The sequence below is a fragment of the Melanotaenia boesemani genome, chromosome 11 (assembly GCF_017639745.1).
Source record: "Melanotaenia boesemani isolate fMelBoe1 chromosome 11, fMelBoe1.pri, whole genome shotgun sequence".
NCBI lineage: Eukaryota > Metazoa > Chordata > Actinopteri > Atheriniformes > Melanotaeniidae > Melanotaenia > Melanotaenia boesemani.
Window position 1 is genome coordinate 26,780,131 of NC_055692.1, and position 21,828 is coordinate 26,801,958.

The 21,828-nt window shown below is 38.1% G+C and overlaps 1 protein-coding gene across 2 annotated transcripts in view; it reads left to right on the forward strand.

Annotated features, from left to right (window-relative positions):
• LOC121649710 (leucine-rich repeat transmembrane neuronal protein 4) overlaps window positions 1–11,692 on the forward strand; it is a 46,169-nt gene extending 34,477 nt beyond the window's left edge. Inside the window, exon 3 of one of the 2 annotated variants that reach the window (XM_042000721.1) lies at window positions 10,517–11,692. In XM_042000721.1, coding sequence (XP_041856655.1) covers window positions 10,517–10,735 — 219 coding nt within the window. In that variant the 3' untranslated portion in view covers window positions 10,736–11,692. The remainder of the gene's footprint in view (window positions 1–10,516) is intronic. The other variant, XM_042000722.1, reaches the window with a different exon arrangement.
• Window positions 11,693–21,828: the final 10,136 nt, after the last annotated feature.

Genomic DNA, 21,828 nt, shown 5'->3' on the forward strand with positions numbered 1-21,828 from the left:
CAAGATAAGATGCGTTGGTGTTCACGACCCCCACCCCCACGCAGCGACTTAGTGATTAATTGTGTAATGTATCAAATGAGTCATCTTGCAGCCATCCTCTAAATGCTAGAAAACTGTCAGAATCATCATAAATAAGTGATACAAATAATAATAAGGTGTTTTAAAACTGTGACAAGGCACCTACATGCCCCAAATCAGCTTCTTTTGTCAATGTAATGTCAAATTCAGATTTTTTTTAATCTGGCATGTGTACTAATTTTGTTGTTTATGTGTTATTGTGTTAAAAAAGTTAATGTGCTAATTTCCAAGATTAATTCTTCACTAATGGCTTATTTTGACTGTCCTAGAAAAAAAACCTAAATTTATTTGATAAATGTAGACTAAATATTTTTTAAATGGTCTGGCAACCCCCTGAAATGATCTCACTACCCTCAGTTTAAAAACCACTGGTATAGGAGATATGAGCAAGGCAAACTGAAAGGATAAATACAAAAGGTTTTCATTTGCAGAAGAGTGTATGCATTCAGTTGAGGTGTTTAGGGAAAGGAAACAACTTTGCAAATAATGTTACCTATCAAACTTTTTTTTTTTTTTTTTAAAGTGATGGAGATTTTCTGGCTCATAAGATCCTGAAAGATCACACACATGTGGCCTCAACAACTTGTAGAGTTGTTAAGGTCACACATGGGACAAAGACTCATATGACTGATCACAGGTGACTGTGATGTGACCTGCTGCATTGTGCACCCTGGCTGTATTATAACAAGCCTTTCTCCCCAGGTGGTCTCACAATTATTGGTACATTGGACCTTCTGACTATAACATATTTGGTCAAGGGGACTCACCAGATTTTAATAAGTGCGAATGTTCTTTCAACAATTTATAAGACTGAAGCTCCTCATTAATTAGTTAGAACTGAAGAAGCCTGTCATTTCAAAGGTAAAACTTCTTCAAAGAGTCCAGCAGCTATTCAGTCTCTTAGGATTTAGACACCTTGAATGAGTGAGAACAACCACACAGCATACACTGCCTGGCTTGTTTGTTTCAAACCAGTTCATGGTAATGTGCCTAATTCACTTTATTTTCAAATAACAGGTTTAGGTTTGCTTCATTAGTGAATGGAAAACTACTTCTTTCTTTCTTTCTTTCTTTCTTTCTTTCTTTCTTTCTTTCTTTCTTTCTTTCTTTCTTTCTTTCTTTATTCTTTCTAATTAATGTGGTACATATATTATCAGTAAATTAAATGTTTTTATTTATTTTATGCAGCACTTTTCCACGCTAATAATAGTTTTCAAAGCTTAAAGTATGTTAAAGTGGTAGGTAACAATTCCCTCTGTCTTCACTTGAATACGGGGAAGAGTTTTCTTAAAAACAAAAACCAAAAAAAGAAAACTGAGAGTTAAAAAAATGTATATACATTTTTAAACTTCTGAGCTAGTAATACATAACACAGTGAAGATGCCTGAAAGCCCTCTAGAGTCGAAGTAAACAGCAGTGGTGGGTGTTAATTATCTATGGTTTCATCGCTAAGAGAGACCCCTTTTACATACAAGTACCCATTCTGTATTTAAAAAAATTACTCACAGCAGCTCTAAGTTAATTTCAGCTACCTGAAAAGGATATTCAATATTTAACATTTGTGCATAGTTTCAAATTATTTTATTAATGCTGCTAAGTCTTTAGTTATTTGGATTTGGGGGAGAACTGTTTAAAACAATGAAAAATGTATGTAAAAGGGGTCTTAGTGATGAAACCATAGACAATTGACACCCACCACTGCTGTTTACTTTCTTTTTCAGACATCTTCATTGTATATATATATATATAGATAGATATATAGATAGATAGATAGCATGTCATGTCTGATCTGATTTTGATATATCTCATGTTCTCAATACATTACAGCATGAATGCAGCCTTTAATTTGACTAATGTTATATTTGTTGCATTAATTAACAATAAACATATGAATAAAACAAATTACACAGTGATAACATCAGATTTCCAAGTAAACAACTATGACCTTAGAAGCAACATGTTTTTCATTTTTCTGGAACTAAGCTTTCTAATGGCTGTTTTGACAGTCAGCAGTAGCACTACTGTGTGCACGACTGTGCATGTGTGCACTTAGAAAGACATGTGGGAGTGTAAAGAGAGGAAAAAACAGTCAACAAGGGAGGAGGAACCAAACAGTGAATTGCACATCTAAGCCTGCTGATGAATATATCGATTAATCTATCATTTATATTTTTTAGCATCTATGTTCAGGTTACCTGTATCTGCTTATATCAGAAAAGACAACAGAATGACTCATAAATTGTCCATCCAGTAAATAACTGTAAATCCCAGCATGCATTGCCAACATTGATAAGCAGAAAATGGGATGAGCAGCATTAGGAGGGGATAAATCCCCACATCTGAAGGATTATGGTTATTTTGACAAATGCGAGACGCTTTTCAAATAGAAATGTAATTACATGGTGAATATTAAAGTCAGCAAAAGATGATCTTTCTGGAATTCTAGCACACACCGTATTAAATTGTACAACTTTCAGTTGCCTTTCAGATTGATGTCACTTTTCACTCTCCTCAACGCTGGTAAAGCCTTTAGGGAGGACACAATCTGTCGTCTCGTATGATTTATGTGTGGTTTATTGAATATTATGCTGAGAAACGGTTGTCCCGTCACCTGTTTGAGTATTCCCAATCCCCTACCATTGACAGTGGTGAATTTTATGATTGCTTAGATCACGCACTTTACCTTTTTTTTTATTTGTTTATATTATGGAATTACCTAGGTAGGTAAAAGAGATGTATGTAAAAGGGGTCTCTTTTAGTGATGAAACCATAGATAATGAAGAGCATACCCATCTGTCAGCTATGGAGGAGCTCAGTAAAATTGATGGGAGATGGAAAAATAGGTGGTGGTGGACTTCTCCTTAGTCTACTTCTTCCCCCTTACGTTTATAAATAAACTTAATATAAAACCAACAAAAAATAATAAAAAATAATTGAAAACAAGAAGCAACAGTTAAGAAAAATTCATGTAATAAAACTTTGTGACAAGCAAAGATGCAAAGAGCGATACTGTGTTCGGCTTCCAGACAGGATGTTCCACATCTGGGGAGTTCAGTCATGTTTGGTGAAGCATCAAGGAAGCCACATTTACTTTTGCAATAATCATATTGTCTCAGTTTACATTAATACTTGTTAATTACCAGTTCATGGGGGATAGTTTCATTGGCAGTGATTAGAGTCACTAGGAATTATCTCCTGTCTTCCTTGTTCAATTCGATGGTTGAGATGTCTCCTGGTGAGCAGATAGATGAGAATACTGGGACGTGGTATCCCAGCAAGAGAGACAGCAACTAAATTATGCCATTTTAATTGGTGTTCAGTGACAGGTAGTAAGAACATAGCTCTATCAGCATGTTTGTGTGCAATGTGAATATATTTCTGATGTGAACAGGTTTTATTAATTGAAGCAAATTTTGTAGGATTGCGTTCTGTGAAGTTTTAAATTGACATTTTTAAGTCGTAACATACTTCCTTTATTGTTTTTTTTTTTTTTTTTTTTTCATTTTTTTGAGGAATTTGTATGAAGAATTCCAGAAAATGCTTGCTCCTGTTTTGTTGGTCATTTGGAGAATGCCTGATATGATTGAAATATTATTTTATTTAGTCCATAGTCATAAATTCTAATTAGCTTTAGATTGATTTAGATCTAAGTTGCAAATATTAAGAAACAATGTTCACTCTGATGCTTAATTTATTCCAAATGATAATGCACATGTATTTTCTGTACAGCATAGTTTACCCACTTAATTAAATTTACCATCCACTTGTTATCAGCTTCATGTCTGTGCCACCGACCCTGAAATCATTTTTCAATTTATCCATGCTAAGCAACAATCAGAAGGGGGTCTTGTGGCCATTAGCATGCCATTCAGCATCCATGGGTGTGTAGCAATAGACAGCTACGATAATAGAAGCTTGTCTGTGCTCTCTCGCCACAGCATTGACCACTGAGTGAATTATCCAGCTGACAGAGAGCGGCAGTACAGCTCAAGCCAAGGATGTTGTTAATATGCCAATGAGAGCTCATGTCTCCTGTGCTAGTCTGAGGCATGCTGGCATGGTGCAGCTGCCTGTCAACTAATTGGGAATCATTTTGCTGCAGCTTGACCTACATTCAGAGTAGTACAAAGGGGGGACCACCTATGTGAATGTTTTCATTAGCAATCTAAAGCTAACAGCTCCAGAATTAAAATTAATTGATGTGTGCTGTGTCACAAGAGTCTTCATTATTGTCTTCTTCCGCTTCTCCAGTAAAGTCATTTAAAGGGGGCAGAGGGTGTTATTAGAATCCTGTGACTTCTTTAATTAACTCAAAAATTGGAAAATGTCTGACATTAGAATCAGGCTTATTTTCTTTCCAAATGAAAAGTCTGACATGTCTTGTGTTTTTATCATTTAGATTAGAAAAAGTGATGGGGTCTGTAAATATGAAACCTCAGCTAGCTGGTTAGTTAAGCTAGTTTCTCATGAAGTATGAAATATTAGGTTAGAGAAAGCAAACAAATTTCTCTGTTCTTGCAGGGTATGTAAAGGCCTTTATAGATATTTCTGATTGGTTAGTACTGTTGCCTTCATTGGTATAGTTGTTTAGGCATGAGGTGTGATTTTAACCAGTCACAGGCAGGTCAGAGATATTTGTATGAATGAAATTAATAAGAAACCACCCAAACATAAGTTTATTTTAAGAATTACAAAGAGCCCTATATGTTGAAGCTAATCAGCTCATTGTAGCCACAAACCACCTTCTAATAGTTATAAATTAGAAGGGCTAGCTACAAAATCTGCATCTTCTGTGGCTGATGCTTCCACAATGATGCTCGCTTTTAAAGTCAAGCAGCTAAAATTATATGATAATCTGCAAACACTAGTGGATCATTTTTGGGTCAGCTGAATATGGCAGACAGTTTTTATAACTTAAGATTTTTAACTTTGGTAAATACACCATTTAAAAAGAAAATGATGGGTGTTCCCTCTTTTTAGCACTACAACACTGATAGCTTAGCTTCATATTTAGCTTTGTTTAAAGTAAACTGGCATGAAAATTGACTTGCTGGCTTCTCTTCTCACTCTGCAAAAAGGCAAATTAGTTTTGTTTTGATTTGTTTCACTTTTTACAGACTTTTTCCTTTTTATTTTTTCTTGTCAGAACTACAGAGCTACTTCTTTAGCTTGAAAGTATGAACTAGTGCACAGCAGGCAACTTGACAAACATTGCAGTCTTGAGTGAAAATGTGTGGTAAGAACTGGTAATGAATAATTTGTGGCATTGGCTAAGGCAGGAAGTTCAGTGCTTATGTTTTTCTGCATTCATTTGTGTATTTGCATTTAAACCACGTCTGTTTTACTTTCCTCAGTTGCTCATTTTGCAAGTTCTGCCCACAGTTTTTGTCATCTATATTTGATCATTTTGGCTGCACAGTTACATTCTTCCTCTTTAAAGAAGCATTAATATTTTTTTCTTTTTATTATCAACAACCCTATCCAAAAACCTACAACCAAAATTATTTATTTGTCTATTTAGTGTGTTGTTGTTTAATCCAGTAGCTGTTTTCAGTTGAAGCTCCAAGCAATTCCCAGGACATTTGAGATACACTTTAAACACTTATAAGTAAAATGAGAAAAAGGATGCTAAACGGAAATGGGATATAGTAGAGGCTCTGAAAGAGCAGCTTCAACTGGTAGCAGGTTTTACATTGGACATTTAGGGTATTTTCTTCTCTTGAAATTCACTTCAGGGTAAATAGGTCGAGCAGTATTTTAAACAGTTAACAGAGAGAAGGCGGGAACAGGCTGATGCCAGATGTCTGCTCTATTACTTTGGCTAGTAGCCAACAACTTACTGAATAATGACCTATACTTATCAAGAGGAAACAAGGCTATTTTTAGACTCTTTTTACAATCAAGAGATTTCAGCTTATTCTATTTTTATCTGTTAATGCATTGTGCAATTAAATTGGAAAAGATTTCCTGAGCTATTACTGTTGAGGAAAGGTAGCAATTGTGCTTCCAGCAAACTCCAGCTGAATGAAGCCTTTAGCTTTAAGCAGATCTGCTGGCAGATATTCAAGCTATGCCAGCCAATGACTCACGTCTTAAAGAGCTCCAACCATAACAGCCAGCATTTCCCCAATACTCCTGATTAAACCTAAATGCTCAGTCAGCTTGGTTGGCCAAAAAGACTTTTATTCTTTCTTCGATGCAAAGATATGGAACTGATCCTATGCAGATATTACGACTTTATCTCACTCATGAGACATAAAGTTTCTTAGCGTGAATAAAAACCTTTAAATGAGGTGGCATACAGTTAAAACAGTATGGTATTTACCACAGTTTTAATGGCTTCTAGCTGCATAGAGACTTCATTTGGCTTATGAAGAAGGGTGACATGAAGTTAATTGGGTTTGTTTTGACATCTTATTTTGTAGTCATCAGTGGATGCTCGTGTCCTGAGAGACAGACAACAAGTGGGAAAAGCTGTTGAATCTTTTGACAATAATGGAGAAAGAATTTAGGTTGGTAATTAAAAGACAATGGGGCATTGCAGAAGGAAAAACGTGCCTGCTGATGTACTGGGCAGCTGTTTGAACAGTTAGGCTACATCAACCTCTGACTGCAACTACATCTAAGCTGTATATGCACCTCTTCGGCCTTATTTTCAATCATGTTGTTAGTATGATTCTTTGGTTTTTAAGGGGCTTTAGGGCACATCACCAAAGCAGTACTACTGCACTCAGAATTTTATAATTTCCAATAACTTGTGCCAAACTCATGTCTTCAAATAAATTGCAGCATGCCATTTAGTTTGTGCCTGCTTTACAGTCACAGTTGAGCTTGGCTTAACCTCGGCCAGCGCACACGATGACAAACACGTGCTCATCAAATCAAAACAAGCCACCCATGCAGTATCGTCCTAATTATGTGATAAGTTTTCACTTGTATTGTGTGGGAGGAGAATGCAATATCCAGGAAACAGATTTTCATCTAAGTGGGTTTCCAGGTGATTTCACACTGTCAGATGATTTGAGCGTATGTAGGCAAAATCTAGAATAACATTTTATTATACTTTTTCTTTTTTAGTTTGCACTTACTGAGCAAAGTGTGCTGAAACCAGCAATGAGAGTAGTGCAAATTAACATGTCTGAAACGAGTTTACAGACAAAACACAAAACAAGCTCTGATACCTATTATTTGTGCTGGATTGTCAAGTCAGTGCTGCATCAAGCAAGACACAGCTTAGTGTCTTGCTTGATACAAGGTTTAATCTAGATGGACTTTGACTTCTGCTTTTGAGAAACACTATGAAAGGGACCCATCTGGCCAAGCACCAGAGGCAAATCAGAATTTTCTGAATTCTCTGGGTTTTGATTTGATGAAAGAGGTTGTTGTAACTTTGGATTTGCTTGTGGAAACAGTGCAGCCCCTTCAATGACCCTGATGAAGAGCTAGTTGGTTGCAACATGTTGGTCTTTTTTAAAAATCCTTTTGCCATATAAAGAAATAAAGGCTTTTAATAAGTTTGAAAACCACTCTAGAGAGTGCTTCTGAATATTTTTATAGGTACAAAGTTTTTGCACTTTAAGCAAGAAGTCCCACATAATGCAAAAAAGCAGCCTCTTCATTCATTTTGTTATAAGTGAATAAAGCATGGGCAGTCAGTAAAAAAGTTGAATACAGGTCAGTAGCAGTGTTTTGTCACCAGATAAGCCTTTAATTTAATTCTTTGCTTAAACTGGATCACCTGGATTGTATTTAATTTATTCATTACATCTCAAAAGTGCCTGAAGGAACATTATGTTTGTGTTATTCAGCCTTGTACATTAGAAGCTCCCAAAAATATACAGTACAGCAAATAATGTTCATTAAAGGTCATTTGAGCAAACTCATACTGTAAGTGTAAAATCCAAGTTTCCACCTCTTGCTTCGTCATATCTTACTTCCACACTCAGTGTTTCAGTGAAAACTGTTCTCAGTGATGTGTGTACTAAAGAGCTAGAAATGTTTGGTTTTTTTTGTTTGTTTGTTTTTTTTTTTTTGTTTTTTTTTAACACCACAGAATACCCACTATTACAAATTCATAATAAATAAGAAGAAAGGCTTTAGAGGGCAAATCTAGAGCAAGTCAGATGAGCTCAAATGTTTCTGTTTCAGTTTACAACAGTTACAAGAGAAAAGCTGCAGATTATCCACTCCCACCCCCCCAGCTGTCAATGAAAAATACTGCGGAGAGCCTTACTAAAATTTAAAGACCCCATTAAGTAGAAATTATTGTATATTTCATGGTGAGCAGCTCTATGTGAGAAGAAAATGCAAGTGCATCTTGGGGAACTGCAAGCCGAGAGTGCATTTTATGTAAGCTACAGTAGGTGACAGTTCAAGCGAGGTGTTGAAAAAGGTAGCAGCTGATGAAAGTTTTTGAGGAGGAGGCAATAAAAAAGAGAAAATCTGCGATACAGTGTGGTTGTTTTTTAGCAGACAATATAAAACTTGCTGGGGAGAATTGCATATTTTCTGCCCAGAATTCATTCTTATATCATGATTAGTAGCTTTTGTGACAAACAAACCAGACATCTTCATTCATACGTACATAGTTTGGGGGTAAACAAAACAAACTTTAAGTGTTGGTAGGTTCCAGATTCCAAAAAAAAAAAAAAAAAAAAAAAGCCATGATGTTGCCAAACCTGCCCTGGACTTATTATAATGATAAAAAATGAGCAGCTATTTTCTTCAGGTTCTTTGAAAACATTTAAATCAAACTGCAGAGTGAAGTGAGACTTACTCTAATTTAAGCACAGCAGAAACAGACTGGCAGCAAGCAGCTGCTCTCAAAGCTGAAACTTCTTCACATTCCTTCGTGCATGACACAAATCCTTCCAGGGTCTTAATAAGCCTTCTCTTTTACATCTTTTATAAGCTTTCTGGACTGTTCATATTTTTTATAATGAGACAACCTGTATAAAATTATCTTTACCTTGGAAAGGATGTTTTGTTATAGGGTTAACAGATGCGTAGATATTCCTAAAGCTTAGCAGTGATGGCCAAAAAAAAGCATTTGTATTCTGAGTAAGCTAGTTTATTTTATGACACCTTTTGGTCTTCAAAATTGACTGGAAATGTTAAAAAGAGGAGACGAGAAGGTGTTGAGGAGGCAGAGATTGTTAACACTTGGCCAACTATTGTTGTACAGATCGAGTGAGAGCCACTGGTTCATCTGCCCAAATTTATATCGACTTCTCAGCCTACATGTTTGACTTCTTCTGTTGCAATAATTGGAAAACAAGTCTGTAGTGTAGCTTTTCCCATTAACAGTCTACAGAGAACTCCCTGATCCAGACCCCCCTTCATCAAACTTATTGTGCATTCGGAGCATTGTTGTTCATGAATTTTTATGAAGTCGTCTGAAGCAGTGTGCAAAGTTCAGCACTTGAATTAGGCAACAGTGTTTTCAACTAATCCTGTTATTAAAGAAGAGAATAAACTGAGTCCTTTCACTTCGGAATGGGAAATCTAACCTTTAAAATAATGTGAATTTTGAGGGTCTAAATGGTGAATCTTGACCAAAGCAGACCAAGATTATGCAGAAAAGCCATTTTTACATCAAATCAGCTTTATGTAAATCCTTTGTGATCCAATAAAATGAATGACTACAACATACAGCATTTGGGATGTTCTGCCTGCATTTTATTACTTTTACTCACAGACACTTAGCGTATATGTTCAGCTTTGTCCCACTAACAAAAAGATTAATAACCAAATTTTCAAGCATAACAATATATTGCAAAAATAAATGAAAAAAAAAAAAATCCCTTGTGTATGTTTATATCACTGCAGGTCAGTATTATAGCCAATAAGTATACTTCTTTGTATTCAAATACTGCGTGTGTTCTAATATGATCTAATAAATGAGGATATTTTTTGCATCATATTGCATTTGAAGATGCATGAGTGCATTCATATTTTGTTTGAAAGCATTAATGTACATTTGTATATTAATATCAATATTACACAGCCCGTGTTGTAGCTTTATTCCGTTTAATTGACATAATTCAGACCACACTAGCGCATAAAATGAAGAGTGCTTTTGAATCAGCAAAGTGCTTGTAATGTAATAAGCACTGTCTTCTAAAGGGAGCCTTGGCTCCATTTAAAAAAGGGCAAAAAATATGTGTGCACTATTGCTTAAGGCTTTCATCTTGCATGTAAATCATTCCAGCTGAAAGTGGGTGTTTGAGCACCACAGATTTTAGGTCTTGGGACTCAACACTGTATCACTGGCCAAGTCTCCATTAATGACAGAGCTGTGCCATGACAGCATGATGTGAATTAATCCAATTCCAAATATTGATAAATGTTGGCAGGGAGGCTTTTTTGGCTCTTTTGACATCTTATACGTGACTCTCTTTTTCTCTCCTTTCTATTTCTTGCTTTCTGTTCTGTCTAGATACCGCGGCAGCTGAGTCCCCTGACACTGTACAGGTGTGAGCAGTTGGTTCTGGATTATTGCCATGCCCACCTGTCGCTGCAGCACAATGTGGGCACGCAGCCCTCCACTCAGGCACTGGGAGGTCCACGGCCAGCCTTCTGCCACCCGAGCCTAATGGCTGCCCTCCCATCTGAGCCTGTGCTGCCTTGCCCCCAGACTTTCTCCCATCACCAGTGAACTGAGCACACCGCCAGGCTTTGTCTCCAAACTACTGGATTTCTGCTGCACAGAATCAGTGGACTGTTTAAATGACATAAAAGGTTGTGTGGGAGGGACATGGGACTGGTAAAGAAGCAAAGGAGATAATTAATCTGCTGCAGAGTATCCTGGACCCAGGGTAATGAAAATGAAACAATTTTTCAGTGGAAATAAAGGAGTGCAGCAGTATTGATTAGTGAGCATCTGACCTACCTGACCCTCAGTGTCCTCAATTAACAAAGGAGGCTGAACAGCAGCATGACTTTCCACGTTCTGCTTTGCCTCTCGAGGATTATTAAAGGATGATAATTTAATGATTTGTTAATCTTATTAAACACATTTCCTCGGCTTTTCATAATCTGGGCACCTCTCTGCTGTGCAGGTAAAATAATGAAATGCTATAAACAGAGCAGGGGAACAGTGTGATAAGCAGTTGAGTAGCAGAACAAATGAAAGATTGGCCAAGCTAAAAGTTTTTCTACTGCTTCTCGTGACCACGCTGTCAGTCAAGTTAAAACCTCTGACTGACATCGTTTTCAAGCAAGGAGCCACTCAAGTTAGATTACCTACAACACAAAAAACAAATCGTAATATAACGATTGCCACATAAAATGTACAGCCTACAGAAATTGCTGGCACAACAGTAAGTATAATTTTCATGTTAACTTTTGATTTGTGCTGTTGATCATATTTGAATTCACATAATTGAGCTGAAATAAACTAAGAAAAATAAACAGCTAGACGCTGCAGTGGGATGTTCAGTTTACTTTTCATTGTCATTAGAATCACTCCTGTGGTTAATGTTTTTTTATTTTATTTTATTTTTTTATAATGTATTATTAAAGCAGTTATCTGATTGTGCACTCGTATATATACATGTGTGCTTTTTACAACCTGTTTCATTATAATATATGGTAAATAAACTGTGGTAAATGACTGGTAAAAGTGTCATTCATTGAGTTCACTGGAATCCAGACAATTGTCTTCTTTATTTAGACAGCTGAGCAGGTGGTTGAAGAGGAGCACACTGTGGAAGGCAAGTCTGTTTTTTTAAATATTGTTTTATATTATTATTATTATTATTATTATTATTATTGGATTAGTGATTAACCCCAGTGCCAACTTCCATCTATTTTTTAATCACCTTATGTGACTGTGTGACTTTTATCCCAATTCAGTCCACTCAACTCTCAGATCATGACGGGGACATATTAAGGAAAACAAAGATTATTTCTTTTTGTTTGTGTTTGAGAGGATCTATCTGGGTATCTGAAGTCACTACCAATAACAAACACAGATAAAGCATAACCCTGGCATTTTGTTTTGGGCCCCATATGTCTGAAACAGATTCAGTGATCCATACAGATTTGCAGAATAAAGTCATCAAATTTCCAATTTGTTATTGAATGCATCATTAGTGCAGCACTGGTCAAATACAAAAATCAGTAAAATATTGGCCAAAAAGGAAATTATTCTGAATGTCAGCTGCTAAAAACTGAAACAAAACACAAAGAAATAAAGCAACAGGGGAGTTCACAGTTTATGGAGCAGATACATGAAGGAGGTATTACAATGTGAGTCTTAATGGTGTTATTAAATGTCCAGTATTTGTTATCTTCTGCATCTTCTGTTATCTTATTTTATGCGTTGATTCTCTCCAGCTTCATCCTGTATTCCAGAAACACGCATGTTAGGTTAATTGGTTATTATAAATTGACCCTAGGAGTGAGCGTGAGTGGTTATGTGTCTTGTTTGTCTATGTGGTGGCCCTGTGATGGACTGAGATGGAACCATGATAGACTGGTGACCTGTCCAGGGTGTATTCCACCTCTCGCCTGATAGCAGCACCCTCACGACCCTGAATTGGATTAAGCAGGTATACAGAAATGGATGGATGGATGGCTCCCCTGTGTATGGAGGCTGGTTGTAGATACTAATGCAATAGCAGCTATGTAATGCCTCTTTTCTGTAACCTTTGCCACACTAGTTACAGGGTATAGCTATAACTAGCCATTAAAAGAAAAATATTTTCTCATGTAATGTAAAAACAAACCATATCTTATCCAACTATACAATACAGGATAAATCAAACCTGTTTAATTTCAATAATCATCCTTTGGAACAAATAACTAACAAAAAGTGACTCTTTCTGTATTTCTCTTTCTGTATTTCTCTGGCTTGTGAATTCCAGTTGCAACTGTAGATAGTGAATATTATCAGGGACACATACCTTTACTATCAATGTTTTAGCAGGATATAACATCTGGAATGCAGCTATTCAATTCATATTACTCAATTGAATTTAAGCCCATTTATGCAATTCATAAATCAAGCATTACATTTTTCTTGCTTACTTATCTATTTAGCTACAGCTGATCAAATATGCTCATTACCGCTGAATAAACCATCTAAAATGTAGGAGCTTTTTTGTGTTCATCGGTCTGAAATCAAGAATGCATTGTTTCAAAAGTGACTAAGATCTTAATGTGGGAAGTCTGATGTTGTTTGATACTGTACAAGAATCGTGACCTTGATAAGAAGTCACAATAGCAAATAGCGAGTTGATTTAATAGTTAATTGTGTATTAGCAATTTTATAATCAAACCCAATATTTTTTGTTTTTAAGCTTATTTTTACTGTGTTTGTAGGGATGTAATATGTCCAGCAATGTACAACTTTCTTTCATATTTGAAGCTGAATGTTAACCTTAACCTGAATATTGCATATCTGGCTGTATAAAATAAGACAGTCACAACTAAATGAAGCATACATTGTGTACACCTGTACCTGTATGTCAAGAGTTTTTTTTTTTCCTTTTGCTTCATAACAGAAATTTTTCTGAATGCTCTGCCTTGTGTTCCTCACTAAGAAGAAAACGATAAATAGGCAGTGCAAGATATATCTGCCAATGACAACGCGTACTGACACATGACAGATTCACGCTGCAGGATTTGCTGCTCTGTAGCTGCACACATGAAACAGTTTAACGACACTGAAAGATTGAACACTGCACTCACCTCAAGTGTTCAGAAAAGCCTTGAGGGAATCAGAACAGGGAGGGGGATGCTCGCAACTGCAACAAAAAACACATAAAAAAGACCTAATTCTTATGTGTTTGCATAGATTTATTCCAGCAGGCTGATGACTCATGACATTTCAATTGATAACTAACTCTGGAGCAGTTCTGATTGTACAAGCTTACCCAAACACAAGAAAGATTATCACCTTCATTACCTTTTAAATCAAGTGTGTGACTCATAGAAATACATATGAAATGTAGTGTTTTTTTCTTAAAGTTATAAGTTTGCCTAAAAGAGGGGCTTTGCTAGGTCATGAGAGAATGATTGCATACAAAAAAATCATCCCACATGCAGAACCCTGGACATCTGAAGACATGAAATCTAGCCAGCCTTTATCAAAATATTGACTGTAGTAATGTATAAAAAAAATAGCTAAACTGTTCGGTGTTTTGCACATGCTCATTGAAGTTAGAAGGACACAGAGCATGAATCTTCCTTTTTTAAAAAGACAATGTCTCTGCCTGTAGTGCGCATGAACAACATGCTCAGTGCTTCTTCTAGAGTCTGACTGACTTATTCATTTCCAATTCTATCAGGGGCTTAATTTGCAGAAATGAAAAGTGTCAACATAATGACAACAGATGCTTCTTGGTTTGTTATTCACTTGACATTTTCTTTATTTGAACAACATATTGGTCCTTCTCAGAATGTGTTGGCATTTTCTGGGAAAGAAGAGACAAGCTATTTTCTCCTTGTGCAGAACTGTCAAAGTAAGCCAGACAGTGTAGCACTTTCTAGTGTATGGGCTTCAAATCCTCTCATCCCTCATGCTGTTTCATTGATTTCATCCAGTGATCCTATTTCAGTAGAATTCAGCACGTCATCAAGAGCTCTCTGCATTTACAAGACTCATAACAGTCCAATAAGGTGAAGGTTAGAGGAAGTGTAAAAACGTATGATAGCTTCCTCCCTCTATGGACACATAATGCTTCTTTCGTTATACTTACAAATTATGCATGAAATTAGCATAAATGAATTTGCTCTAGGCGGAATCAGACCTTTATTTCTCCTGTGGATGTATAATTGTTGGGTTTGATTAAATATTTTCCAGATTACATTATTGAAACTGTCACAGGTGTATGGTCAATCTCAAACTTGCAAGACTAAAGGCACGAGCTGTCATACGTGGCTGCATCCAGGGCAGCTGTGAAACCTGTGGCTTTGTCTCACACATGAGACTTTGGTGTATTTCAACTGTTTTAGTTTAAGGTCAAACTAAAGTTTCTGTCTCTCTTCATCCGCGTGCGCGTTGCCCTGTCATTTCAGAGTTGAGTACCAGCCTGCTGGCGGGCAGGGCAGCCGTGAAAGCGCTTGATTTCCCTTGGGAGTTGCTGCTATGCCCACACTTTGAGATTACCTTTACCATCTCACAAGACCAATATGACACTGTTGCTGCTAGTTTATTTTCAAACTGCCTCCCAAATCACAAGGCAATCGACCACTTTCCTGATCTGTTTCAGGGTCAAAGGTTTAACCACTTTATACCTCTTAATGACTTATAACTTTGGCACATTAAAAGTTGCTGTAAATGCTGATCACTACAGAAATGAAATAGGAGCGGGATAAGATAGAATTAATGTTTCATGTAAAAGGAAGGGAAACCAGTCTTTAAAACTCTGTTTTCTGTTTTTTTCTCCAATCTTTTATTACACTACAAAGATTATTGATGTGCTTTTGGACATGAGGACATGACAAAACAGTGTTGCATTAGTACAAATAGTTTACTCCTGTACTTTAGTGTAAAACTCTTAAGAAAGAAATACCTTATTAATCCCTTTGGAGAGTCCTCAGGGAAATTTGGGTACCAGCAGCAATACAACACCAACAGTAAAGCAGGACAAGCACAAGACACAATATATACAGGTACAAAGCAAAAGGTGCTTGCAAGAAAAGCACAAATAGAATGCAATAAATAACAATAAGATAAATTAAATAAAACAATATAAACAAGCATTGCACACAGTAGAGATGGTACAGATTCCCAGTTCACTATTGCACGTATAAGTTATTGCAACTGTTTGTATGGGTTATTGTGCATGTGTTGTATCAGGCAGACTGCACACCTCCCTCTCCCCCTCCTTCTCCCCCTCCTGCCTAATGCAGAGTTGTACAGTTTGATGGCTCGGGGGACAAAGGAGTCTCTGAGCCGGTTGGTCCTACTCTTGGGGAGGAGCAGCCTGTTACTGGTCAGGCTTCTCTGTGCACTGATGACAGTGTGCAGAGGGTGACTGGCATCATTCACAATAGCCAGTAGTTTTTTAGTGTTCGCCTCTCTGCCACTGTCACCAGGGAGTCCAGCTTCATGCCAACCACAGAGCCCGCCCGCCTGATGAGTTTTTCCAGCCTGTTAGCACACCTTTTTGTCATGTTACCCCCCCAGCAGACAACAGCATAAAAAAGCGTACTAGCCACCACAGACTGATAGAACATCCACAGGAGTTTCCTGCAGATGTTAGAAGATCCCAGTCTTCGCAGGAAGTACAGACGGCTTTGGCCCTTCTTGTACAGGTGATCTGTACAGCATGTCCAGTCCAGCTTGTTATCCAGCCACAACCCGAGGTACCTGTAGTTGTTTACAATCTCCACCTTGTCGTCCCTGATGGTCACTGGACGTAGTTGTGGGTTGGACTTCCTGAAGTCAATAACCAGCTCCTTAGTCTTTGAGGTGTTAAGCTGGAGATGGTTCATCTGACTCCAGGTGACAAAGTCACTGACCAGATTCCTGTACTCGTCCTCTCCATCATCCCTGATACACCCCACGATGGCTGTGTCATCTGCAAACTTCTGGATGTGACACAGCTTTGAGTTGTAACAGAAGTCTGAGGTGTAAAGTGTGAAGAGGAGGGGAGCCAGCACCGTCCCCTGGGGTGCTCCTGTGCTGCTAATAACAGTGTCAGATGTGGTGTCCTTTAGCCTGACGTACTGCGGTCTCTCTGTGAGGTAGTTACCAATCCAGGACACCAAGCAGGGGTCCACATGCATCTCCCTCAGTTTGTCCAGAAGCATCAGGGGCTGGATTGTGTTGAAGGCACTTGAAAAATCCAAGAAGAGAATCCTCACTGTGCCCCTCCCCTTATCCAGATGTACTTGGACATGGTGTAGGAGGTAGAGAATAGCATCCTCCACACCCACACCTGCGCGATAGGCAAACTGTAGGGGGTCCTGGGCCTGTTGCATTTGGGCTTGAGGAGATTTAGGACACTGATGATGATGGATGTTTATGGGCTGGAGCAGGGTTCGAATTACACTGGGGCTTTCAGGAAAGCCTTTATTTTTGGGCGTGTATCGTAGCTTCACAGGTCACATGCAAGTCGCATGCATTGTGCACGTAAGCATAGTCAATAAATATGGTTAATGCCAAAAAGCTGATACAATCACAAAAATCTCATTTAGAGTGGAAAGTCCTTTCAAAGAAACAGTTATTACTGGTGCTCTTTTAAAAATCAGAATTTGGACCTATCTTAGCCAGAGAAGCTGATTTTATGGCATAATGACACAATGGTGAACCAAATCCACAAAAAACAACACTTTATCCTCTTTATCATTTTCATGCCTTACATTTAAAATATTTATCATCAGGTGTCCATAAACAAAGCTGAAATATCCCAGTTTGATTCTATGTGATAAAACTTTAACTTGTTGCTGCTTCTTCACTGTGGTGAACAGAAGCCATCAAAAACCACTTCATCCTTTTTATTTATGAAAATTTGGATACTTTTCAAGCCTCACATTTACAAGATGCTGCAGGATGACCTATTTGATATGACACAATTAACCACTTAGTCATTCTATCTGACATTCTGGTCCACACTTCTTACCAGTGAACTGTAATGGGATTTATTAGTTGCCTATACAAATCAGTACTTAGTATCGGAAAGTACTACTTGTACTCTGATAAAAATGTTATATTGGTGCATCCCTGTTTTTAAGAAACATCAGGAACCTTATGGAAAAATTAAATGTAAACTGAATGTGGAATGTTTTTAGGGCCCCTCCCCCCCCTAGAGTATCCGTCGTTTTCAAGGGTGCTCCTTTACTTTTCAGGAAAGCCAAGCTCCCCTTAGCTCCCAGTAAACTGTGGGCTGGAGGTCTCTATTAGCTTGTAGGTCCTCGGAGTTTATGTGGATAAATGTGAAGTAAGGGTTTCTTTGCTTTTAGACACACCTCATAAACAGCCTTTCCAACAATGACTTCACTAACACAAATATATTTTACCTTATCTCTACTCTAAGTGTTGATTGCAAAAAGAAATCCTGCAATCTACAGTATCTGTGGAATCACCAACAAGCAAACGCAGCCTAACAAATAACAAAAGGACGAGGAAAGAACCTAAATGATGTCTGACACAGTGAGGCCAGTGGCTTGACTCTGAGGGGCATCTCCAGGGGAAAAGGAAAGAAGGCTGGTAATGAGAAGGAGGAATTCCAACAAAAACCTGCCAGGAAAGTGAATAGATGTGGACACATAGCTTGTAAAAGTTACACTTTTAGAGAAGCAGCTTGTATAAGCTACATGACCTTACATACAGCTGTTTAAATAGCATGTAGAACCCATTACTCTGAAAATGATCAGTTACAGTTACCTTTTAATGTTTGTCAAATCATAATTTCTTAATATTTTAAAATCATGATTACATCTATGTTTTACTGAATGATCTTTATATGTTGATGAGTGGGCACTCTAGAAGCCTGATGATAATGTAGAACATCTCGTGACTTCAGGCTATTAAATAAGTGGATAAAATAATAACACGTGAAGTAAGCAAACTTGTTGGATAAATAATTAGGCCCAAGCACTGAAGGTGGTGCGAAGGCCTATTGTAATGCAAGCATTTTTTCTTCTTCTTCTTATTCTTCTCCGAAATCAAACGCATTTTTGGGGTACCGGCCTACCTACCCCCCCCAAAGGAATGCATAAATTTACATATGGTGGGGTTCTCGGGACTGTTCGAGCAAAATTGAAAGAGAGCACCACCTATTTATGGTGCCCTGCCACTACATGTCATCAAACTTTATGAAATTCACTACACATGTTCTAAGTGGTGGGGTGAACAAAAAATCCTCTTGCAGTACTGCTCTAAAAAAAACAGGAAGTTGGCCATTTTGGGTCAAAGTTGCCATTTTGGGTCAAAGTCACCATTTTGGCGTTTTACTGACCTCGCATTTGAACAAACTCCTCCTAGAGATATTATCGTACTGACACCAAAATGGCCCAGGATCTTCAGAAGGCATGTGTAATCAAAAGTTATCAAAAACTTTCTCAAAGGAGTAAGGGTGTAGAGGGGGTGTGGCCTCAAAGTTTAATGTGTCGCCATGAAAGACGAAATTGATATAACTCCCACATAAATCAACATATCTGAACCAAAATGGCCACGTATGATGCTAGTCCCATCTTCAAGACAACTAGTTGGTCATTATTGGATTACGAATAGGCCACGCCCCCTGGCGACAGGAAGTCATGTTTTTTACTCCAAGACCCACTTCGCAGATGTTTTGAAAACAACCGGGGTCAAACTGGGTCAGACACCTGAAAACAAGTTGGTGATGATATCCGGTGAAAACTGTTGCTCTACGCTGCAAGGCAAGACCGTGGCACCATGGCGAACTTCGATAAGACGCCATGACATCATAAATCATTATAAGTTCCTGAATTTTCACCCAATCACCACTAAACTCACAGGGTTTAGAAATGGTCCGGTCCCGAACACACCCATATGACCACTTCCGGTCTAGCCCTAAGCCCCGCCCACTTTCAACAGCATGAACTCCAGATGCTTGAAAGTACTTCACAACAGGTCAAACCCTTTCATGATACCACAATAAAAATCTCAAGTGCCTTCGCCAAACGTAACCATGGCGAATATTGGTCTGACGCCATCAAACAGGAAGTACTTGTAACTCACGCGTTGTACCATCGATCTCCACCAAACTTGACAGGAAGGATCGTAGTCTGACGTGGAACTGAGCCAAATTGGCATATGCTGGAATACTTGCAATAGGGCTCTATAGTGCCCCCTACAAAATTTTAATCAACCAGCCCCACCCACTACGTGGACCGAAATGCAAGAAATTCACCACATTGATTTACCATGCCAGGATGTACAAAATTGTCCATTAGACCTCTAGGCTAATTGCAACAGGAAGTTGAAAAAAAAGTGTCATTTTTAGGGTCATTTTTGCCATAATCTTGCCACTGCATTTGAACGAACTCCTCTTACAAATTTTATTGTATTTACCTCAAAATCACCCTGAAGCTTCCAGAGGCATGTATAATCAAAAGTTATCAAAAACTTTCTGAAAGGAGAAAGGGCATGGCAGGGGCGTGGCCTCAAACTTTGATATCTCGCCATGAAAGATGAAATAGATATAACTTATACAGAAACCAATATATCTGAACCAAAATGGCCACGTATGATGTCATTTCCATGCTGACCACATCTACATGTCCAGATGTTGTCAATGCCATAGCCCCGCCCCCTGGAAACAGGAAGTACCTCATTTTTTACCATTGAAAACCTAAAAACCTACTCAAACTCATCAATATCCTTCTTGGACACCTCATCATTGAAAATATACAATCTCCTTACACCATCATGATTAAAATGGCTGCCTGGGAGGTTTCAGTCCCTCGCCATCAAACAGGAAGTGGCTATAACTTGATTGGGTTGAACAAAGGATGTGATATTTGGCAGTTGTCATTAAAGTCCCAACCTCAACATGTTAGTACATGATCAAACACTATAGCGCCACCTGCTGGCCATGTTGATATCTGCAGATCTTAAAACTATGCTTTTGTTTGTATTTATTTCACATAATTGGTCAGAACATGGACGTGAACACTTCTGAGGTCATTAGTGGGCCCATTGATGTACCAGGTGATCCTCAGAGGGAGACAATCACAATCCAAGGCAGAAAACCTGGAGACGAGTGAGCGTACGGCTGCAAGCGAGCGGTGCAATAGGCTGGAGCTGCGCCAGATGTGCGAGGGCCTTCATTGCTGCTTGCAGCTTTAATTATCCCTTACATTGCATTAGAGCAGTGTTTCTCAATCCTGGTCCTCAGGGACCACTGCCCTGCATGTTTTAGTTCTGTCCAACTCCGGTACACCTGATTCAGATTAACTGAACTGCTTGTCAAGTTCTTTGCAGGCCTGCTAACGAGCCATTCATTTGAGACAGGTGTGTTAAAGAAGGATACCTCTAAAACATGCAAGGCAGTGGTCCCCGAGGACCAGGATTGAGAAACACTGCATTAGAGCATCCTAAAAACTTATTTTCTATTTCTATTATGCAATAAATTTAGAAAACTCTGAAAGAGAAACAAATGTACTGTTTTCAGCATATAGGAAAGAATGATACCTTTATATGAAAAGCAACCATTGTACATAAACCTATTAATTATATTACAAAGAGTGGATTGAGGACTCAGCCTGCCAGTAATTCAAGCTAACAATTACAATACCCTCCCTTCTCTGCTTAAACCTAATAGTTTTTATACAATCCTTTGCCCAATGTGACCTTGTTATGCTAAATAAATAAATAAACAAAATCCTTATAAAAAAAAAGCATTTCCCACGAGGATGTCCGCCTTACTGGATGAAGAGTTAATATCAAAATCCAATATGAGGCGTAGGCTTTTCCTTTATTCCACAGATTTCTTGTGCTGTGCAGAACAGGGCTTCAGTAAACCCAATTGGGAAAATACTTGTTGACATGGTAAAGACAGGGCTGCTGCAGGAAGATGCTTGAGTGAAGGCACTTTAGGGAGAGGGGGTGATTGAAATGTTTGGCTTATTAAGTTTAAAATCTCAAGCTGAAACCACAGCTGTTTCAGCTATAGACAAAGCAAGGATACTGCGTAGGCACTTGCTACAATTTATAGTGTTTCAGAATTACCGGCCTTCTGAAATTAGTCAGTGTTGAAGAGAGAGAGAAAGGAAAAAGAACCCCTGATTTTATTATACCAAACATGGCTAAAGTTATATTTTTTTTAA